The following is a 14,949-nucleotide window of genomic DNA, read 5'->3' on the forward strand; positions in this document are numbered from 1 at the left end:
TCCCAATTGTGTCAATCGCAAAACTCTTTAGATGTTGCTAAATGTGCCCTGTGTGGAAAAATTCTCTCCTTCTACCCCACTTGAGAACCAATGGACTAGAGAAAGAACTTTTTCCAACTCCTTTTGTGAGACGTGCAAGATAAAAAGCATTAAAAGAATAGAGAACGACAGACAAATGCAAAACAAAATATTTTTAAATTTTTTAAATTTTTAAATTATGGTTGCCATACAGTATTATATTAGTTTCAGATGTGAATAGACATTGTATAACTTACTAAATGATCATCCTGATAAATCTAGTACCCATTTGACACCATGCACAGTTATTAGAATGGCATTGATTGCATTACCTACACTGTACTTTACATCCCGTGACTGTTCTGTAACAACCAATGTGTACTTCATAATCCCTTCACCTTTTCACCTATCCCCCTACCCACCCCCCAAAAAACATTTCTTAACAAAATACTAGCAAATTAAATCCAGGAATAAAGGATGATCAGCTTGACTAAATCTAAATAGAGTGTATCCCAGGAATACAAAATTGGCTTAACATTTGAAAGTCAGTTTTCCATACTAACATAATAAAGAAGAAAAACATATTCTCAAACCGATGCAGAAAAAGCATTTAACTTAACTCTTCCAATGCTCATTCATTACTGGGGGAAAACAGTGACCTCGCATCAAATTAGAAATCCCATAGAGGCTACGAACAAAGATGTATTCTCTTTAATGATGAACACTTTTGGGAACAAGGTAAGGATGTCTGCTCATACTACTTCTACTGAACGTGGTACTGGAGATCCTAGCTAGTATGATCAACCATGAAAGAAACAAGTAAAACCATATTTATTTTTAAATAACATGACTGGCTGTGGAAACAACTACTAAAATTATTAAGTAAATTTAACACACAGAATTCAAGTTCAATTTTGACATATAAAAATCCATTTTGTCTATATACAGCAATTACTATCCTGTAGCAATTGATATAAAATAACAATTATTCTGAAAAGAAAGCGTATACAGTAGCATTACAAACCATCAAATTCCTAGAAATAATTTAACCAAAAAAAAAGTACAAAGTACTGCTGAGATAAATTTAAGAAAGTTTAAATGAATGGAAAGAAAGATATACCATGTTCTTGGACTGGAACACTCAATAATAAGATACCAGTTTTTTTCCAAATCGAAGCTTAGATTCCGTGCAGTTTCAGTCAGAATTCCAGCATACTGCTTAGAAACTGGCAAAGAGTCTGAAATTTATATGGAAACATGAAGGGTCTAGAATTGCAAAGACAGTCTTTGCAATTTAGAAGAATACATTGAAAGATTTGCATGCTGCCTAATTTTAGGTATGTAAATCAAAATTATGTTGTCAGTACAGGTTTAGTATTCATCTGAAGACAGATAACTAGGTTAGTGGAACAGAATAGAGTCCAGAAGTAGACCCACACAACCATAAATTCCATTGCTTTTGACAAAGGTTCCAAGCAATTCTGTGGGAAAAGGAAGTTTTGTTAACAAATAATGCTGGAGGTACTGGATATAGATCTGGGCGGGAAAATGAAACTTGACCCCTATCTTCCATCACACCCTAAAATTAATTTGATCACAGGGTGTTAGAGCCTGATCCCCAGAGGAGGGCTGGGTGGCGAGGGCTTTCGTACTGGGCACTGTACTGGTGCAGGGTATCACAGCTTGAACCTTGCATTGACCTTCAGTCTGCTGCCCTCCCTGGATCCTAACCCTGGAGCAGGCTCTCAACCCTCTCTTTCTGCTTTCACATATGTGTATGTAAACCCTGATACAGATTGATGATTTCTAACTGTTAGGTCTTCTAGATTGTAGGAGTCTGTTTCTTGTTTTTGGCTGTTTTTATCTTGAATTACTTCAATATATTCACCAAACCTTCACTCCTCTCAGTACCCATTTCTTTCACTTAAAGGAATGAGTTTACCTTTGCCTTCACCAAGAAAATTGAAAGTGAAGCATGTACTTCCTCAACCCTCTCTCTCTCAACCCCACCACCCTAAAGTCAGCCAGCTAGCAAAAAGCTAGTTATTGATCCAACTGCTTTCTTGAAATATCTTCCCAAATGTTTCATAGGCACCTCAAGCTACATTTAATTTCTCCCACCCTTCCCAAATTTTCTCAGTATTGCTTATCCACCCAAAATTCTGCCAATCATCCTCCTTTTTCTCCCTCACTTTTGACATTCAAGCACTCATCATTTTCTGCCAATTTCAAATCCTAAATATGTTTTAAAAGCTATCTCCTCACTATGTCTACTACTGCCTCTCTATTTCAGACCCTCATCATCTCATCAGAGCTGTTCCAGCACCTTCTGACTCATGAGCTTCTTGCAGTCTGTTCTCTATATAGTGCCAGAGTAATTTTTCATAAATTTGGGATGGATCATGTCATTTTTCCCCGTAGAGCCCTTTAATGACTCTGGCTTGCCTATAAGACGGAGTTCAAGCCCGTTGACACTGGAAACCGAACCTTGTATGACCTGACACTCCCTTATCTGTCCTCTTCCACCTGCCTCTTCTCCCCACCCAAACCCCACACTTGATGCTGTAGCAAAACCAAACTGTTTAACTTGTCTAAAATATATTAATTTTACTAGTTGGTATATTTGCTAATACTGTTTTTTTCCTCCAGTCCTTCATTCTTCCTTACCTCCTGCTTAATTGCTAAGATTTAGTTTAAATGCGTCAGAATTTCTCTTTGGTTATGCAGCTAAAACTAGGTGCCCCTGTCTGTGTGTTCCCACAGCAACTTGTACATTCCTGAATTACAGCTTTTATCGGGTTTTAAATGATCTCTTTCCACTCCGTCTCCACCTTTAAAATCACTCTGAGGACTGGAACTAGGTCCTTGAATGTCTGCGTTTGTATACGCAGTACCTAGCATATATGAAGTACTCAATTAATATTCATTTCTATGTTTGCCTACACCAGCCCCACAGCATATTATCCTGACATAGAGTACTGTCCCCAATAGATAGCTGGTGAAAAGTAAATGATTGATTTAATAATTTATTGAATAGGAATGAGGAAATCAGAAGTTGAGACAACTGAAGTTTTTCATGTGACAGAGAAAACGGATGAGAATGGAAACAGATGGAGGAACTAGTTTCATGATGAAGATTACGCACTGCGTTAATATGAGTTGGTTCGGGCAGGATGACAAGACATCCCTCTGCAGCTTTCCCACAGATGCTCGGTCAGGTCCGCAGTTGTGGACTGTGGGCTGGACAGATCCATTTAGAAATCGGAACTGAGGATAGAAGGGTGTGGCAAGCATCACTGAGAAAGTGCTAAGGAGGAAATGAAGGAGGACAACGAGGACAGGATCTTCGGGAGTGCCTGCCGTTTCAGGAGAGGACGTAGAAGAGTTTCCAGGAAAAGAATCAGAGTAGAAGTCTCTTAAAACTATTAAAACAGTCAAGATAACACAAATATCATGAAAACAATCAATATAATATATATATATTATGAAGTGCAGGGGAAAAAAGTTCTAAGGAAGGAGCCAATTGTTGAGAGGTGGTCTAGTAACAGGCAATACGGTTGAAAAAGAAGAGGCCACTAGATTTGTCCTTTAAAATATTGCTTTACTAGGTACGTATGTTAAAATTAATTACTGTCTCCACAAGTTCTGCAAAGAAAGGAAGGGGAGAGGAGATGGTAATATAAAGGAGATGGTGAAAGTTTTGGTTTTTTATTTACAAAAGTACATGCCTATTGAAAGAAATTGAAACATTCAGAAGTATATAAATTAAATTATAAGTCTCTCATCCATTTTATTTTTACTTTTCTGGTTTGGCATTTATCCAAAACTTTAAAAATATTTTTATATATTTTTGTTTCTACAAAAATAAGATCCCAGTATACATTCTTTTATTGCAAATTGCTTTTTTTTTACTTTCTAGTATATCATGAACTTTCTCCACAATATATACAGAACTATGTATAGAGAACTACATAGCTTAATTTTTTAAATTTTATTTATTTATCTTTAGAGAGGAAGGGAAGGAGAGAGGGAGAGAAACATCAATGTATGGTTGCCTCTTGTGGGTCCCCACTGGGAACTGGCCTGCAACCCAGGCCTGTGCCCTGACTGGGAATCGAACCGTGATCCTCTGGTTCGCAGGCCTGTGCTCAATCCACTGAGCTATACCAGCCAGGGCTTATATAGCTTATTTTTTTTGGCTAAATGGCATTCTTTATGATGGGTGTATCATAGTTTATGTTCTTACTCTCCAATAGAAAATATTTGCCTTTAGTTTTTCACTATTACAAATAATTCTGCCATGACCATCCTTAAAAAAATGTTCCTATGCTATTGTTTATATGATTCTGTGGGGCAACATCTTAAAACTAGATTAGGAGGGTGGGTGCATTTTTATTTTATTTTATTTGTATTGACATGTCATCCACAGAGTGCGATAACCAATGGGCAGTTCCTTCAGTGCATTGAAACACTGTTGTGCATACCCTCACTGACACTGAGTGTTGTACTCCCCACTTAAGAAAAGAGGTTTTAGTTTTAGGTTCAGTTTTGATTTTTAGTGGAAAGTTTGATCTTGTTTGTACTCCTAGGGAAGAATCCAGCTGAGAGGAGGAGGAGTCTGTAAGTATTAAGAAAAGGAGATGATTGACAGGCCATAGGCACAGAGGGCATGGGTTAAAATGGTATCAACAGTGTGAATAAAAGGTATAATTTTCTTCAGAGATATTAAGAGAAGAATAGTAGATGGATAAAGATGGAAATAAATGCAAATGAAAGAGCAGATTTTTATGCAGTCATCTTTATTTCAGGGAAATTAGGAACTAAGTTCCCTGTTGAGATAAAGGCTTACCAGGATGGGGTTTGGTACAGTAAAGGAGCAGGAAGCAGAGTTACGATTGATCTGAATTGGCTGGTATTGTGAGCTCAGCTGAGTGGAGAATGAATGAATTTGGGGGAAGCCAATAGTCATGGTCACATCATCAAGCAGAGATGTAGTTGTTGGATTGCCTGGGTTTGGGGCTTCGGGGTTGAGGTAAACTTATCTTACATTCACAGTGAGGTCGTTTTATTCTCCTGTTTTCCCGGATGGTGAATGAAAGTGATGAGCTGAGATACACATCCATTAGTTGTTGTTCCTCATGGGACAGTGATACCTGGGTTCTGGTTAAAAAAAAAAAATTAAAGAATATAAATGTAATACATTGCATTATGCCCATATAAAGTCATATTGCATGAAGCCATTTAATTTCTTTTTTTATTAATAAATTACAATGTGAACCAACATTACTAAACATTCTGATCACAGAAGGCCAGCAGGTTTGATGGGTTTACGTGAGTTTACGTGATTTGACTTCTGGCCCGGGGCCCCCTGTGATTAGCGATGGACTCAGTAATACTCTGTCAGTTCTTTCTTGTCTAGGGATGATTTCTGCTGCCAGGGAGTGTGAGCATCTTAGCTTTTTAGGGTCTTATTTATTGAGTAAAGCCTTTTTTTCCTCACTTTAATTTTCACTTTGTTTATGGGCAAACGGAAGAAAAAAACAAAGTGTCATGGGTCTGTGGTGAACTTAAGTTACAAGGAAAAGCTGGTAGTATAATAAGGGACATATATATACATCATTAGATCATTACTCTCCAAACAATAAAATGTTGGAAGAGGAAATATGGTAAGGTGGGGGCACGGTTTATGAGAGAGAGAAACATATGCACAGATGTTTATTTTTATTAAAATTCTTTTTACTCCATATTCACCTTGTTGATTTTTGATGAAATTATATGAGGACAGAGGTCAGTTCTTTCACATGCATGTTGTGCCACCTTCTTTCATACTCTGGGTGCATAAGAAATACTGTAACAATTGAATATGAGAAACACAAATGCACTTTGAGGCAAATTGGTAATACTTTAATTCCTAATGTTCATTTTTAGTGTTCGGAAACATTGTACATATGCAGGCCTTGCTTTAGCATACCTTTTTACTTCTACAGACATTCTAGTTCTTAGTCATAATCTGTGGCTTTATTAGCAGTTTGATGGGCCTGAGTCTCATTTCTCCAACTCCAGACATAGGCTTTGGAGGATAAAGACCATTTCTTCCCCGACGTTGTTGTGGTAGGGCACACAGGCGATTTCAGTATGCCCTGGCCACATGTCCCAGTTGGTTGGAGCGTTGTCCCATGCTCCCAAAAGTTGCCAGTCCGATTTCGGTCAGGGTGCACACCTAGAGTGCAAGTTCAATTCCTGGTTGGGTGCCTACAGGAAACAACCCATTGATATTCCTCTCTCACATCCAAGTCTCTCTCCCTCTCTCTCTCTACCCCTTTCTCGTCCCCTTCATCTCCCCCATCCCTCCTTCTCTAAAATCAATGGAAACATGTCCTCGGGTGAGGATTTTAAAAAATAGATCTTCAATAAATTATTTAAATTATTCCTCAAAAAAAAAGAAAAAAAGTTTTTACTACAAGAATTGTATCTGAACTCATGCTGAGTTTATATGCCTTCGTGTGATCTATATCCCTTCTGTGCTCTCTGCAGCTTATTCATACTTACTTTTTTTCAGTTTGTTGAAGTCAGCAGGTGATGGCTGGCTGCTTGGAACATCGTCATCCATCAAAAAGTACCAAGAGTCCACCCCCAGTGGAGAGACTAGAAAAGAGAAGAAGACCGTTGGGTTTCAGTCACATATGGAAGAGGGTGCCCGGTGCACATGCCCGAAGGAAGAGACGTGCCGACCCCAGAGAGGTAGACGTGGCATCCCTAGCAAAATGAGAACCTGTTGGGGGCAGGTGGTTGCTGGCGTCAGCTGGCCATGGACTCCAGATGATTTCCTGCAACCTGAGCAAGAGTTAAATATGTTACACACTGACAGGTACCTGCAAGGCCATAGGCAGCACGTCTAGACCAGTGAATTTTATCAGTGTTTCTCTGAGAATACTCATATGAGAAACCATCCACTTGCCCCTCTTTCTGCAAGCAGCAAACTGTAAGAATTATTCAGTAGTAAGTATCGTCACAGACACAAAGTAATGTTCAAAGTGAGTAAAGAGGACGTGAAAATGAACATAAATCTCTGCTGAGAAAGTAAACTCTAACAACCACAGTTAATCTTCAATTTACTGGAAATATGGGGAGGGTGGAGGAGAGGTCATGGATAAATTCTACATTGTGGCTGAAACAAAACCTCATAAGTTTTAAGTATATATTGCCTAGCAGTCTTTTAAGTACCAGTAATTCTTCCTATTTTATATGTCATGGGTATTTTTTAAAATCAGTTATAAATAACAGTGTGAAATGTTGAGTGAATCAGTTAAATTTAATTCCCAGTTTTGGGGATGGCTTTGGCTTAATCTGTCCTGGAATTATTAAGGGAAGGAGTTTGGAGCAGAATGGAACAGGTCTGAGCTTCTGTAGGGAAGAGACAGCCACAGGGAACACAGGGCCGGAAAGGGCCTCCGGGTGCCCTCTACTCACACCTCTGCTCCGGACATCTCCCTCTTGTGCTCACAGCCATGCGCACTGCTTTCCTTTGGACTTACCTCTGTTCCAACTGCTAGCACCAGCCCATCTCTAGAATTCAGCAGCTGACCTCTCGTAATTTCCCTGACCACTGGCTCACTCCTTTACTTGAGACACGTGCAGTGCTTCATGAGAGGATCTTACAGGTGTAGCGCCCCTGACTTTCCTCCTCATCAGCCAGCTTCGTCCTTTTTTTTTTCTTCGGTTTTAATTATGATTAACCTAGAAGTTGTTTAATCCCCTCCCAGATAATGAGAGATGATTATTAGTCCTAACTTCAGAGGGGAGTCTGTCCAAAATTTGAAACAAAAGCAAAAGCTTGTTTTGTTTGGCACAAGGGAGACGTTCAGTAGACTTCCATTGCTTTAGGACAACTTAGAAACAACAGCGAAATTCAGGAGGCGTGGCATCCCAGGTGGGCTCTTCCTTACGTCCTCTGTTAGCGGTCCTTCGGGCAGGGGCGGCTCTTGCCTTGGCTTCTTCCTCTCTTCTTTAGTCACTGCACTTTCAGGAGTGGAGAGCCTGTCAAAATTGGTGTGGCAGTTGCACCGCAAGGCTTAACGTAGTCTTCTCTTAACTCATCACCCAATTTGTGTTGTGTGTCAGCACTAAAATAAAATGGCAAAAAGAGGAAAACGGAGTGTAACAGCAAAGGGACAAATAGCTTGTGTGATTGGTTAAGACCACAGCCCCTTAGAAAGCTCCAGTTGGAACAGGACTTTGAGAAAGGTGTCATCTAGCCAGCCCTTGCCTTGGTGGACGTTAATCTCTCTCAGGCCCTGCTACAGAAGCCGGAAGCCTGGAGAGGGCTTGTGTCCAAAAAAAAAAAAATCAATTTCTAATTTGAAACAAAATCATTTTGACTAACAGGGGTTCAGAACCCATTACTTTTTGCTGTATAGTCTGCTGACATTTCAGCACTTTCTGTTGTGCACAATGAATCCTAATAGTCATTTTATAATGTTGCTACACCAATCAATTTAAAGAGAGAAAGCTGTTACAATTCTGCAAGTTTTCAGGAACAGTTTTCACTTAGGGTCTTACTTTTTCGTTACTTTTTTTTTCCTTCCTCTCTTTGGGGGAGGAGTTATAGTGTTGCAGTGAAAACTAGAAACTTGTTCATCTTTCCAAAAGTTCTCTCAAGACATTTCAACTCACAGGAATTACTAACTTTTTTATATGTAAGAAAGGCCATTTCTTTTCTTTTATTCTAATATGGAACGTTAACAAAATGATAATACACCTGATGATTGAGAGAGGGCACTTCGAGTCATCCTGCTCACTGCAGAGCTGCTACACACGGACTCCAGTGCGGGGCAAAGTTACTGCAGCAGCACTTGCCCGGTGCCCCACCCCACGGGAGACAGGCTTTCCAAGCCACGCTGCAGAGGGGCCAGACACGTTTGTCATGAGGCCGGTGACCTAGCGCTCATTGCCTAAGTTACACTGCTTGGTTTTTCATCTCCTTAATCGTGTGCTCCTCTTTACTGTATCTGAATTTTTAAATATGCTTTTCTTCTGTTTTCTATCCTTTTTTCTTTTGCTGTCCTGTAATTATTAAGCACTACACAGGACATTTACTGCAGGGCCATTAATCTTTATTATCAGTCTCCTTCTCCTTTACCTCTCCTGTCTCCCTCACCATTCTGTCAACTTTATACATACTAAACATATAAAAAAAGAAAGAAAAAAGGACCTGACTCTTACCTCAAGAAACAACCTGTGATCACAAAAATATGTGTAGTATCGTCAAGGTTACACTTAAGGTATAAATTGTTTTGCAATCAACAATACTAGGGTTGTATTCAGTTGGTTTTAATGAACTATGTGCAAAAAGGAGACATTACTTAAGGGAATCTGAACTCGAGTCAAGAACTTCTAAGCCAAAGGCACAAATCTGGAGAAAAGATCGCTCTCTCTCTTTTCCTTCCTACACAGGAAGGAAAATTCTCTCCCAGCTTGTCTCAAGCCTTCTCTTTCTGAGCAATCACTGATTCCCTTTCAAAGGAGCCCGAGAAGCTGAGGGCATTTTTTCCTCTTGTGCTCAAGTGCTAGCGGCGGCTGCGAGCCCACTGAGCACACAAGTTCCGGGACTGAAACACCAGGCTGCGGGCTTGTCACTGCCCACCCTGCCTCCGCCACCCCAGAGCCCACTACCTCATTTGGAGCTGCCTCCTCTTCGTCCCTCTTTCACTGATCTCTGAGTCTCCTTAAACTTTGAGCAAGGCGGAACCTAGAGTAAGGTCAGTTTAGCTGATGGTACTGACCATGCCTTTCATTTCGTCTTTGGGGTTTTTTTGAGGTTGTGTAATATACAGCAGCCGTCACTGATTGAAGCTCCCAGAGGGGCTCCAAACACATTTTTTTTTAACTGGAAGAGGATTATTGTAGACTTATCCAAAGGGAGGGTTGATTTCTGGAGCTCCTAGTTGGTCCAAGCGAACTTGTGCTTGCTGTGACGAGTGCTCTTCGTAGTCCCTGATGGGTGGAAAGGCGACATGATTGAAGAAGGAAACATGTTGGAGTATCCTAAGTGCGCAAACTGTTTCCATCTTAAGGAGCACCCATTTATGTTTATTAGTAGCATCATCATTATGATTGTGTTTAATCATGAGAAAAGGTACCACAAAATATTACTTCTGACTCCCAGAAGGCTGAGCTAATAGATCCGTTAAAAGTCAGTGCCTTTATCAATAGAACACAGGAGACAAGCACAGTACAGGGCTATGAATAAAACCAGGCATGTGACCTAAATCGTCCCGCCCTGTCCACTCAAAAAAGGAATTCACATGCAAAAGGCTAGTGTTGAGTGTCGACGTTGCTATGTGTGGAATCTTATCAGAGCCTCTACATTTTCTATCCTCTATAACTAGAACTATCTCAAAATACCATATAATTTACTTAGTTATTATTTATATTTTATATTTCTTCAACTAAAATATAAGCACCCCACATGTCCACTGTTGCATCCCCATCTCCTAAACCATCACGTAATATGTGGTAGATGCTCATCGTATTTGTTGAATGAGTTAAAGTAACAGTACGGACATTGACTGTTCTCTCTGTGTCCTTGCCCCATTTTTCCACAAAAAGGATCTAATCAGTTAGACTTTTTGACCTCAGAACTGGCAATGATTTAGTGATGTAAGAAGTACGTATGCATGTCCCTTATGGTGATTGATTGGCAATGTCAAAGAGATAACAGTAGAGTCTTAAAAATAGCACTGCCTTGAAAGTCAAGAAAACTATGGGGTTTTCTTCATTTTCTTTTCTTCTAATTGCAATTTAATTTATAGACAATAAAATTGCATATGCGTTGTGTCTAGTTTTAGAAACTTTGACAGTGTATAGATCTACGTAAACACCCCTGATTAAGATATAGTACATTTCTTTTATTCATGACAGTTCCCTTGGGTTTCTTTCCGGTGGTTCTCCCATGACGCCTCTCTACTTGGCTTGCAGATGACTGTCTGCTCCTTGTGTCCTCACAAGGCCTTCACTGTGGGCAGGGTTCCCTGGTGTATCTCCCTCTTCTTATGAGGACAGCAGTCATATTGGATTAGAACCCTTCCAGATGACCTCGTTTAATCTTAATTACCTCTGTAAAGGCCCTCTCTACAAATACATTCTGAGGTGTACTGGGAGTTAGAACTTGAACATAAACTTGGCAAGGGGAGAGGACGTAATCCAGTCCATAATGACTGCTGTTTTTTATGCCTTTTATTTTTTTCTTATCTCATTATACTATCTAGAACTTTTCATTAGAATGTGGAATAAAATGGTAAAAGTGGACTTTATGCCTTGTTCCTGATTTCATAGTTTCCTATGATGCGCTTCCAGCATTATGTATGATTTTAATTTTAGGGTTTTTTGTCGGTGCTGTCTATCATGTTATAAAAGCTCCTACCTCGTTTGCTGAGAGTTGTTATTGCAGTGGGCATAAAATTTTATCAGAACTTTTTCTGTACCCACTGAGATGGTCAGAGCGGATAAAGAACAAATACCCTGTACCCCAGCAATTTCTTTCTGGGTATATATACCCAGAGAATCTCATACACACAGTGATTAAATTACAAATATGTTCATAGCTGTATATTCAGTTAGGGTAGGCTAAACTTTGGTAACAAGTGGACAGAAAAAAAGTCAGTAGCTTCAAGATCAAGAAGTTTCTTTGTTTTGCAGTAGTCCAGGGTAAGTTTAGTTGGACAGCAGCTCTGCTCCAAAGAATGATGGCGCTGCCATCTTTCTGTGCTTTCCAAGGTCACCTTCGTCACTGCAGGGTCACCTTCATCAGTGCACTGACGCAGGGGTGGCAAACTTGGTCCATGGCCACATCTGGCCCACTGCTTGTTTTTGCAAGTAAGTTTCATTGGGACACAGCCATTTTCATTTTTTTACGTGTTGTCTGTGGCTGCTTTCGTGCTATACCAGCACAGTTGCAGAGTTGCAGCAGGACCTGGATGGTTCACGAAGCCTAGTATGTTTGCCATTGACCCTGTACAGGAAACTTGTGGTTGGTCCTGCCATAGCAGGTCAGCGAAGACCAGGAAGGGAAGGGAAGAGCACACGTGGGAGGTTTTTATGGGACAATCCTGAAGTGGCACATGTGACATCCACTGGTTTTTCTCCTGACCACACATCATTACAAAGGGGATTGGAAACTACAGTCTAGCTGTGAACCCAGGAAGAGGGCAAGGAGTGCATTCCAACGGACAACGGCCCTCCTCTGCCATAGCGGCAGCCTTCGTAACGGCCCAGACCAGCAGCGCTCCAGACGTCCGTCCGCAGTGGAATGGATGCATAGACAGAATGCTACCTAGCAAAGAAAACAAACTGCAGAAATGCAAATCATCAACACAGATAAATCTCATAAATATAGTATTGAGTGAAAGACATCTTAAAAGAAATGTATGCACATGTGTGTATACATATGTATACATACATACATACATACATACATATTCTATTTTATAAAGTTCAAAAGTGGCAAACCTGTGTCACATTGTGGGGGTGTATCTCTAAATGGTAAAACTGAAGAACAAAAGGGACTGACAGTGAGGACAGTGGCTGGCTCCTGGGTCTCAGAGGGGAGAAGCGGCAGTGCTGGGGGTGGATGGACGTTGGTGGTGACGCGCCAGGGGCAGTGCTGCCAGGACCGTTTCTTGATTGGAGAGGAGCTGTGCTGGTGTGTTCTTTACCAGTCTTTAAAATGGACTGGATGTGAGACATAGCCTGGCTGTTTTTAAATGGCAAAACATAACGAAGGGCCCAGAAATGGCTTTCATAAACGCTGAACTCTAAGAAGTCATCTTCTGAGATATTGATTGATGGATAGGCAGACACACACCCAGCCGTGTACAGATAGGACGTGATCTATTCTGTTCAATCCTGTCTGTGTATGCAAAAATGCATGTTTATTTACATAACTCTATTCACATGTATTCATCTGTATATAAACATATGCACGTATAGATAGAATTTAACAGCCTAATGGACAATATTCTTACCAACACTTTTATTTTTAAATGTGTACATTGTCTCTGAGTGTGCATATGTAAATATAGAGGGATGTGTAGTTCGGTGGATGTACTGTAACTGTTGGCATAGTAAACATTCAAGTCAAATTTTACAGAATGAATATAATTAAAAGCTGATATATAGCTTTCTAGAAACTTAATGAGCAGAGCTTAGAAAACTAGCAAACAGAGCAAACTTTCTATAAGGTGTGGTATTCACACATCCCTGCAGTGCAGTCAGGATCTGCTTCCATCAAGTCGATCCCTGCCTCAGAGCAATCACTCTTAACTTTTTTGGAGTCCTGTCACCTTTCATCATTCAGTGAAAGCTGCGGTCTCTTCGCCCAGAAAAGTGAAGGAGCATGTATGCACACAGTGGGGGGGGGGGGTTTCACACATTCCTGAAGCACATGCAAGGATCCCGTCAAAAGTCCTTGCACCCTCTGTTGAAATTTCTTCTTTCCGTTGTTCCTGTCGGATGTCAATTGTCTCGACCAAACTTTTGACATAAGCATCAAAACAGACAAACTAAGACTAGTGTTTGAGCCTTATGTGATAGTGACTAAAACAGATCTTTGTTCTGTCACTAGCAGGCATCTCTTCCCTTTGCCTCGCCCACGAGCCCTGCTCAGTCGTTCCTGCTCCTGTTTGCCACTCGAACTTCCACCCCAGGACTCCACCCAGACAGTTGTAGTGGAAGTGAACTGCTTCGCCTGCTTCCTCTCTCTGTTTCACTCTATTCTAAATTCTGCATGAGAGTCGTCTCTCCAAAGACCAGTTTGGTGAATTTGATTGTCATTGTTGCTGCTTTGTTTTGCTGTTGAGGCCAACTACCACGGTATTTCAGAGTTTGCAACACAGACCTTGATTGTATTCAAAACCCAGCCTCGCTTACCAGCCCTGTGCTATTGGACATGCTGCTTGACCTTTTCACACTTTCCACTTCCGCATCTGCAAAGTGAGGACAGTAATTAATTTAAGTACAAGGAGATAATGCATGTAAAGTGGTTTAAATTGACTAGCAAGGTACAAGGACATAATGATGCTCAATAAATATTTCCTGAATATACTAAACATTTAGCCTTGAGGTTTTTAATTTACTGCTTTTGCTAGTCCCATGCTCCTTAATCCTTCCTATCAAAATTCTACCTCCTGCATTAAATCTTCCCTAATCCTATAGCCAGACGTGATCTCCTCACTTCTTACTTCCTCGGACTTTTTGTATCATTTAAAGGCAGTAACTAGCACAGTGATGGAAACCTGGGATCAGGTTGTCTGGACATGGATGCTGGCTCCATCACTGACTAGCTTGGTGACCTGGGTGAGTCATGTAAATCCCTCATGGTTTATGGCTTTCTCTGTAAATTAGATGTAAAAAATAGTATCTATTGCAAAGGGTTTTTATGAGAATCAATGTAACTAATTCTGGAAAGGCCAAACTGTAGCAATAGAGCTAGAGGGGGATAGTAACAGACCAGCCAGGAAGAAGGGATTTTGGGTCATACGGGGAGTTTTGGGAAGTGTGGAATACTGTAAAACTGGATTGTAAAAATACATAAGCAATGCCATGATAAGAAATTTTTAAACTGAGTTGTGTCCATGCTTTCATAGCCAAACAGATTTGCTACTATTTATCAAACTGTACACCTAAGATGGTTAAATTTTATAGTATTCAAATTATACTTAAGTGAAACTTAAAAAAAAAAGAATATATGGTATATGGAAAAGACTTAGAATGGTATGAGGCACATACCAAGCATACTGTATGTATCTGTTGTTATTACTTCATACTGCCTGGGGTAATTTATGAATTTTTATTATTTTTTTTGTTGTTACTGTCACAGTGGCTTATTCAGAACACTCTCACACCTTCCTTCACTTCCTCACCAGCCCTTGCCTC

The 14,949-nt window shown here is 40.3% G+C and overlaps 1 protein-coding gene across 3 annotated transcripts in view; it reads left to right on the forward strand.

The window, feature by feature from the left end:
* The window catches only part of KIAA1328 (KIAA1328 ortholog), a 229,518-nt gene that overhangs the window by 184,815 nt on the left and 29,754 nt on the right, over positions 1-14,949 (forward strand). For all 3 annotated transcript variants that reach the window (XM_037154525.2, XM_053664401.1, XM_053664402.1), the window contains one exon: positions 6,578-6,759. In XM_037154525.2, coding sequence (XP_037010420.2) covers positions 6,578-6,759 — 182 coding nt within the window. The remainder of the gene's footprint in view (positions 1-6,577; positions 6,760-14,949) is intronic.

The sequence above is a fragment of the Artibeus jamaicensis genome, unplaced genomic scaffold (genome assembly GCF_021234435.1).
Source record: "Artibeus jamaicensis isolate MK-2021 breed Jamaican fruit bat unplaced genomic scaffold, CSHL_Jam_final contig_354, whole genome shotgun sequence".
Classification (NCBI taxonomy): domain Eukaryota; kingdom Metazoa; phylum Chordata; class Mammalia; order Chiroptera; family Phyllostomidae; genus Artibeus; species Artibeus jamaicensis.